This window comes from Benincasa hispida, unplaced genomic scaffold (assembly GCF_027475165.1).
Source record: "Benincasa hispida cultivar pf3 unplaced genomic scaffold, pf3_genome.v1.1 HicScf1849, whole genome shotgun sequence".
Taxonomy (NCBI): domain Eukaryota; kingdom Viridiplantae; phylum Streptophyta; class Magnoliopsida; order Cucurbitales; family Cucurbitaceae; genus Benincasa; species Benincasa hispida.
This window is the reverse complement of record NW_028326241.1, coordinates 1331-9974: the sequence shown is the minus strand read 5'-3', so window position 1 is coordinate 9974 and position 8644 is coordinate 1331. Positions and strand designations below refer to the sequence as shown.

At 43.6% G+C, this 8644-nt stretch overlaps 1 protein-coding gene across 1 annotated transcript; it reads right to left on the bottom strand.

Annotated features, from left to right (window-relative positions):
- Window positions 1-3540: 3540 nt before the first annotated feature.
- Window positions 3541-6686, bottom strand: LOC150030491 (uncharacterized). Its single transcript, XM_090309663.1, has 4 exons — window positions 6128-6686; window positions 4990-5180; window positions 4778-4885; window positions 3541-4329 (listed from the first exon to the last, which is right to left on the bottom strand). The coding sequence occupies exons 1-4, from the start codon at window positions 6684-6686 to the stop codon at window positions 3541-3543; spliced, it is 1647 nt and encodes a 548-aa protein (XP_090165789.1).
- Window positions 6687-8644: the final 1958 nt, after the last annotated feature.

The following is an 8644-nucleotide window of genomic DNA, read 5'->3' as shown; positions in this document are numbered from 1 at the left end:
TTTGTCCCTTATTGGCTTTGATCTTAGTACGCGACTTGAGGGTTCTGTCAGTTCCAGTCTCAGTATTTGATAGAGGATGGACTTAGCCTTCCTGTGGAGGAGTCATTAGGTGGTCCCTTTGCGGATATTTGGCTTGATTTGAATGACGATGTGATGGCTATTGAACTATCGATGGAGGTGTCTTTGACTTTGGATAAGAAAGCATGGACTTTAAAGTCTACCATCCACAACGAGGCTCTTAACTATGATAGAGTGTTAACTCTTGGGCATCGTTTGATTGGAAATGAAATTCATTGGAATGTTGTAACAAAGGTCCCGGGAGAGTTTATCTTTACTGATTATTACTGGGAATGGCTAGAGTTTGTTGTTGGTCGAAACGAATGATGCCTTTATGACACTCGTTTGTTTAATGCAGTGATGGCCTCTTTGTACACGTATGACCGCAATAGCAATGTTGTGTGGGCTCTTTTCGAGGCTTGGTGCCCATCCACCAACACCTTTCACACCATGGCGAGTGAACTGTCAATATATTTATCGGATTTATGGTCCTTCAGAGGTCTTCCTATTAAAGGAAAGTTCTACAAGGAAGTTATCCCCATTTTCAAGGAATTAACCGGCTCACAAAAGAAAGGAAGATATTTGCCAAAGACGTGCGAACATCTTTTTCGTGCGTACTATTTGATAGTTTGTTCACAAAGAAAGAACCGTACAAAGTCTTCCAAAAATGACCGTGTGACCCCCGCCAAAAGCTAGTGACCATCAACGCGCAGATTTCGTTTTGGTTCCTTGGTATTCGAAAGTACGACAGGCCTCCAAACAAAAAGCAAAAGAGAACCTCTCGTCCCAATCTACTCATAATTCGAGTAGTGTAGAGATCACATTTCGAGCATGGTCAGCTAGAGAAAGCATGGTTTTTCAAGAACTCAGGGTGGAAGACAATTTATGGGACAAGACGTACCTAGTAGCCTTTTTGTCCTGTTGGCTATGCTTTTTCGTGTTTCCCTAGAAAGGAGCCTATCTTCGTCCTAGTGTCTTCAGAATTTCCAGTTTAATGGCTGGCAGGAATATCTTTAGCCTTGTCATTCTTGTTCTAGCAAACATATAGCATGGCTTAGGAGTGATAATCGAAGCTTCAAATCTGATCGAGCGCACGGATTTCTGCTTCCCTATGCACTATGTCTATGGTTGGGCTGCCAATTATTTTTAACACCCACTACCCTGTTCCTATAGATGTTCGGGGTCCTAAGATGTTCAACTTTTCTGGTGAAGATGGGGCGATCTACTTTGGGGAATATGAAGCTAGAGATTTGATCCACAAGGGGGCAAGCATTAGTGGCATGTGAATATTCAGGGCAAGAATAAACACGAGCAAGTGATTGATAATGAGACCTCTCCTTTAGTGGGTCTTCACATTTTGCGAGTATGCGATCTTGCTACATATCCTTCCAATGTGGGTGCACCTCAATTATTGAATTATATAGCCCTTACCGGCTCGACAAACAATTTGGCTTTTACCAAGACCTTCCTAACGACATAAGGGGAATGCTCCCTATCGCCACCCCCCGGGATGTAATGTATCACTGGAGGATTTGTATGAGGAGCAGAACCTCCTCTCAAGCATTCTTGCCTGCCTACACACTAAACCCGCATAATCATACCACCCCACGTTTCAAGGCCTGGTGGCGGGAGAAACATGGAAGCTACTTTGAGAAGAACAAGCATTGTTTGGTATCCAACGTCATTCCTCCTCCGGCACAACCCAAACTGCCCAAAAGCAAAGGGACCATCGAGGGAGGCAAACAACTTCGTTTGGTTGAGGAGACGACCTCAGCCCCACGAAAGAATGTTCCACACTCAATGGAAGAGGAGAGTCATAGCAGCACTAATGATCATCATTAGAAGAGGCCCTCCAAGAAGCCAAAGGCATCAAACCATGATTTTTTAGCAGGGGATCAAAACGATCTTGGAGTCCCTGATGCTCCTAACTTACTGGTACAATTTTTCCTTTTCTAAATTATTATTATTATTATTATTATTAACCCATGTTATGTGGTTTTTTTTTAGTCGCCTTTGAACGCCTCACTCTAAAAGCTGGCAAGACCACAAAGTGAAAAGTCCTTCATGAGCCTCTTCGCTATCGATACAGTCGTTGAGGGTATCGGAACTTTAGAGATGCTGCTTGAAAAGCTTGTTACTCCTAAACACATTCACCCCATCGAAAAGGAAACAGGCATAGGGTGCGTCGACGCTTTGGCTTCTCGAGTTAGGGAAGCTGTTTTCCCCAACATTCCTTCAGCGGAGAGAGTCCTGTAACTGGGGGAAGCTTCAAAAACCCTGGCGAGCCCAAATGGACACAAGCCCACTTCTACATGTACGAACGACTCAGGGGCCTTGGTTGGCACAAGGGCGACTCCGGATCATCCTCTTGTGGCCCAGGAACTCCCCAAACATATGGACAAATCAACTTCCGCGGTTGTTTCTGGGGTGTCTGTATTTTGCGCTGCCAATGTAGTTTCTGACGTTCGGCGCTATGCTGTCTTGGCTATAGGGGAAACTATACAGAAAAAAATCATACGTACCCCCTTCGAGAAGGTCCTTTGTCTAGAAAAGGAAACTCACCAGATATTTGCGGCAATTTCTAACATCTGAAGAGCCAATCTTCCCCACTTAAAAAGCTCGTGGATGACTATTATTGACACGTGGAGAGGTACAGTTAGTTCCAATCATCATTTTCTTCTCAATTGACCCAGGAAAATAAGAACCAACGTCTAGAAAAGGCCAAGTTTCACTTGAAGAAGATATTATATGACGAAAGTAGTGCCCTTGCTAAAAGAAAAACCCTACTGGAGCGTGATTCTCGGGCTTCGCAAGAAGAGGAAGAGTTATTAGTGAAGCTAGCAACCATCAAAGTTGAATGAGTCAAAATATCGAAGCAACTCTTGGAGAATGAGAATCTTCTGAATCAACACAAGCTTTACGCCTCCAACACGAGTTAGGGCATAAACAACATAGAGACTACTCCTGCTATTTTTTATAAGGATGTCAAAGCCTTGAAGATGTTGCACCAAATGTTAGAGGCTATGCAACAGGAACTGAAAGACTACAATTGGGTACCATGATCCAACTTTGTGCACCTTACTTAGCTACTCATGTGTTGATTGTTGGGGGCTCCAAGAATTTTGTAATCTCTAGGCTCTCTTTGATTGCTAGATTTATTTATCGTATTGTAATGTTGAAACTTTCTTATATGGAAGATATTTCAGTGCTTGGAGTTTCTTATAAGCTCCCATTTTCTTTATGCGCTTGGATTTTTTTCACATGATTGAACTTAAATTGCTTTAAGCTGCTTACGTACCCTTTACAATGACAGAGATCAAGTCATAATGTAGTTCAATTTTTTTTCTTTTTTTTAATTACATTTGTTAAGTGTAAAACTTCATTGAGAAACTTGTCGTTGATTGGGCCAATTCTTAGTCTGTCTTGATCAACAATCTTATATGCTCCATTTGTATAGATTTCTTTGATGACGTAGGGCCCATCCTATTTGGGCGTGAACTTACTTCCCATATGTCTTATCATGATAATAGGTCTTCTTATAGCGACCATTAGATCCCCAACTTGAAAAGACCGAGGCTTTACGTGCTTATCAAAATATTTAGACATTCGCTTCTGGTAACACTCCAGCGCTTGTTGACCTTCTAATCGTTTCTTGTCCAGTGCTTCCAATTCTTGGAGACGCAGCTTAGCATTGTCTTCTGCAGTCAACCCTTCTTGTATCGCCATTCTTAGCGATGGAATTTCTCTCTCCAAGGGAAGGACAACCTCTACCCTGTAAACGGGAGAGTATGGAGTGACTCCTGTAGGGGTACGATGAGTGGTGTGATAAGCCCACAACGCTTCACCAATCTTTTCTTGCCAATCTCTTTTCGACTTGGAGACAATTTTTTTCAGCATGTTGCACAACGTCTTGTTGAATGCCTCTGCCAACCCATTCACGGTGGCATTATACATAGATGACTTGTACTGCTTGAATTTGAATTTCTCACATAATTTGTCCATAAAGCTATTGGAGAATTGTCTCCCATTATTTGTCATGATTCGTTGGGGGATACCGTACCGATAGATGATGGGATTGCAGATAAAGTCCACCACATTCTCTTTCTTAGCCTCTCTTAAAGTGATAGCCTCAGCCCATCTTGAAAAGTAATTAGTGACTGTGAGGATATAAGAATGTCCTGCTGATGACTTAGGTGTTATAGGGCCAACCAGATCAAGCCCCCATGATTTAAAAGGCCATGAGGCTATAGTCGGGTGTAGAGGCTCGGGCAACTGATGAATGAAATTCGCATGATATTAACACGCTTCGCACTTCTTTGCATATTCCATCGAATCCTAGATCATCTCTGGCCAGTAGTAACCCATCCTTTTCAACTAGAACTGTAGCTTTGGTCTGGATTGATGTGCGTTGCATACGCTTGAATACACTTCTTCCAAAGTCTTCTTCGACTCATTTTTTCCAAGGCATCGCAGAAAGAGTACTACATGGGATTGGCGGTACAAAACCACTTTGTAGTAAATGAAATGTGCAGCCCTCCTTCGAATCTCTGTTTTATGGTGATGGTCGTCTGGAAGCCTTCCATGCTTAAAGATAATCTACAATAGGCTGCCGCCAATCTTCCTCGTCAGTTAAGTAGACTAATATCGCATTCATTTCTTCACATGTGGTCTCGACTGGAGGCACAACCCACCTTCAACAAAGCGATATACTAAGAGATACATCATCCAGAATCGTCAAGGCCGTAGCCAAGTTTGCCAAAGCATCCGCCTTCTTATTTTCCATCCTCGAGACATGCTTTAGTGTCACGCTTTCGAATTTTCCCATCAACTATCGAGCATAAATGAAGTAAGGCTTCAATTTGTCATGCTTTACATCATACTAACGTAAGAGCTTATCAACTTTAAGTCACCAAAAATCTCTATGTAAGATACCCTAATCTCCAAAGCCATTTGGAGGCCGATTATCAAGGCTTGGTATTCGGTGACGTTGTTCGAGCATAATTGAGCAAGCACGAAGCTATAAGGCAGCATGTGCTTTTCTGGAAAAATGAGGATGATGCCTGCCCCCGCACCGCTTCCTCGGGCCACCTCATCGAAGAACATGACCCAAGGCCTCGTGATTTCTATGAAGAGAACTTCATCGTTAGGCAAATCTTCACTTAACTTCTAATCTGATGGAACCGGGTGATCTGCCAAGAAGTCGGCCAATGCTTGCCCTTTAATCGCCGACATGTAAACAATGTTGTATTGCTAAAGCATGATTGCCCACTTGGCCAATTCCCCGAGATGATTGACCTAGAAAGAACGTACTTGACGGGATCGGCTTTCGTAATTAAATGGACTGTGAAGGCTTACATGTAGTGTCTCAACTTATCTATAGTGGAGAAGAGTGCAAGGCACATTTTCACAATTGGAGAATAGTTTATCTCAACCCTGTTTAAGGTCCTACTTAGGTAATAGAGAGCATGATCTTTTCCCTCCTCTCCTTCTTGTGCCAACAATGCCCCCAGCGACCTTTTCTGCATTGCGATGTACAATATCAATGGCTTTCCCATTACTGGGGCTCCTAAGACAAGAGGACTGAGCAAGTATCTCTTTATGTTATCAAAGGCGTTTTGACAAGCCTCAACCCATTCGAATTTTTCTCCTTTTCTCACCAGTCTTTGAAAAGGTTGACATCGCCCCACCAGGTTAGAAATAAACCTCCAGATGTAGGCCAGACGTCCTTGTAGACTTCTTAACTCGTGTAGATTCCTTGGCCTTGGCATCTTCTAGATGGCATCAATCTTGGATTTATCTATCTCTATCCCTTGATGTCTTAAAACGAAGCCTAGAAACTTCCCTAAGGTCACGCCAAATGCGCATTTGAGAGAGTTCATCTTTAACTGGTACTTGTGTAGGTGATTGAACACAGTTCTCAGATCTTTCAAATGGTCTTGTCATCGTTTGGTCTTGACTACAAGGTCATCCACATAGCAATATATATCGTCAAACACCTTCTGCATGGCGCGTTGATAAGTGGCACCGACGTTCTTCAATCCGAAGGGCATTACCTTATAGCAATATATACCTTTTGGGGTTCGAAATGTCGTCATTTCCTCATCCGTGAGAGCCATTCGTATCTGGTTATACCTAGACGATCTGTCCATAAAGGACAAGGCCTCATGTCTTGTTGTCACATCGACCATGATTTCTATGATGGGTAATGGAAAATCGTCTTTCGGGCATGCGTTGTTTAGATCACGAAAGTCCACGTAGACACGAAGTTGCCCATTCTTTTTTCTAACTGGGACAATGTTGGCTATCCACGTTGGATATTGGACTTCGCAGATGAACCCTGCTTCAATCAGCTTATTGACTTCAGCCTCAATTTGGGGGATAAGTTCCAGCCAAAAGTGTCGCTGAGCTTGCTTAACGGGTCGGCACCCTTGTTTGATTGTGAGATGGTGGACCACTACCTTCGAATCCAGTCCCGACATCTCTTTGTATGACCAAGCAAAAACATCCCTATATTCGGCGAGCAAACTCACGTATTCACTCCCTTCCTCTTTTGAGAGGGATATACTGATGAAATTCAGGTGCGGCTCCTCTGTTGTGCCGAGATTCACCTCTTTGAGTCCATCCACCATGGATCAACCACCGTCCTACAAACCTTGTGGAGCGTCCTCCACTTCCTCCTTGGTCATTCCTTCTTCAGATTCTTCGATGATGGTGATATGGTGGCATGAAGTTTCGCCTTCCTCCTGCTCTAAATTTCTATTCTGAGGATTGGTGAAGACAACGTTGCACCTCTTTACTTTGAGCGAGCCCTCACTTATGTTTAAAGTAATGAAGGTCTTTCTCTTTATGCATGAGGGGACGGTACTATGGATTTCTCCATCACTTCTTATCTCTCTTGATGGTTTCTTGTTCGATGGCCTTTCAGCATCTTTAAGGTCGAGGCATCACCAAATCGACGTCCGGGGTATCGGCCCTCTCTTTCTTATAGTCGTATTGGGGGCATCACCACAAGATTTTTCTTTCCCCTTTGTCTCACTAGAGACATGTTCATCAAGGCGATCTTCAACCCTATCGTGCTTCAGGCGATCAAAAATGGGAATGCGGGGTTTTCCTTCGCTTTCCTTTGGAACTGCACCTAGTCTCTCAAAGGCTAAAGGTTTCGCCACTACCAGCGGCTGACAGATGATTTCCTCCTTTCTTTCATTCGACAGAGTCAACCTTTGAAAGGCTGAGCATCGAGTAGCTCTGGGAATCGTATGCGGACTTCCCCTTTCTGCTTCTGTCATGCTCAATCTCTCAAAAACCAAAGCACGTGCAGTAGACAGCCTAATACGGTCGAAGGCTGAGGCTTTTTTATCTTTGTCCTCATTTTCCTCTACATCACCGACTTCTTCTGTAGTGATATGATTTTTGTTGGCCACTTTTCCCCTCGCCTTTCTGGTTATGCGAACTGGCTCTGACGATTCACATTCGAGTCTCGCCCTCGACGTAGGTATAGTGTGTCTCTCTTGCAAAAGCTTCTTTTGGGTCGATGAGAGTCTGGGTTGCTCATAAATCTTCACGCTCTTGAACTCAGTGTGAGTTATGAAGTCGTAACCCACCTTCGCCAATAGGTTGTAAGCCTTGGGATTGAATCCGTCTTTAGTTTTCTTCTCGGGCAGATTTAACTTTGTCACTTCCGTCTTCGGCTTGTGGACTTCCTGCTTCGTTATTGGCATGAGAAGTGTGACAAAACTCTCCTTTAGAATTTCTATATTGCCGACTGCAAACCTTTTAAGGATTCTGTAAAAGGTGACTCACCCTTCTTCAGTCTTGACAAAGGGACATAGCGTAGAATCAGAGGCTTTGAGGCTTTTTCGTCCCTCACCACAGGTGTCTCTCAAACACTAGGGGATGTCCCACTCTCTTTTGGGCTAGAGGCTTGTACTTTGCTACTCGTTTCTTTCTCTGTGTCTACCGATGACCTTGACTGGGACCCACTTGCTTTCTTTATCAGTGAAGTCTCTACAGGCATTGTTTCACCAGAATTCTCGTTCTTTATCTCATCTTGGTAGAACTTGAAACATTGATGCAACGTTGACGTAATCACACCATTCCCGTGAATCCAAGGGCCCCCCAGTAACAGCCTGTAGGTGGTCTTTGAGCCTATGACGTGAAACAATGCATCAGCCTTCAGGTTGCCAATGAGAAGCTCTAATCGTATCATGCTTATCGCCCTTTGGCTGCCTTGATTGAACCCTTGAATCACCAAATTGTTGTTCGACACTCTTCCATGAAGATGCCTAACTGTTTCATAATTTATTTAGGCATTATGTTAACTGCAAATCCATTATCGATGAGAATCCGACCAACTCTTTGTTCTCAAATGTACCCGAAGACGTACAAAGACCTATTGTGCAACTTAGATCCTAGCAGCAGATCTTCGTCTGAGAAGTCTATGGATGTACAACATGAGGCATACGCACGCGCTGTGGAGGTGGTGCACCAAACATGTTGGAGTCCAACAACGCCTCAATGAGGGTCGTTTTAGCTTCTTGCGGGAGTGAGAGCAGGTCATCTATGCTAAATGATGATAAGCCCTTTGATT

Excerpts from the sequence above, each read along its gene's own strand:
- LOC150030491 (XM_090309663.1), bottom strand. The coding sequence starts at position 6,686 with ATGGTGGATGGACTCAAAGAGGTGAATCTCGGCACAACAGAGGAGCCG. Across the intron at positions 5,181-6,127 it reads GACATTTCGAACCCCAAAAG|AAATCACGAGGCCTTGGGTC; the intron begins GTATATATTGCT and ends TTCTCTTCATAG. Across the intron at positions 4,886-4,989 it reads AAATGGCTTTGGAGATTAGG|TTGATGGGAAAATTCGAAAG; the intron begins GTATCTTACATA and ends TATGCTCGATAG.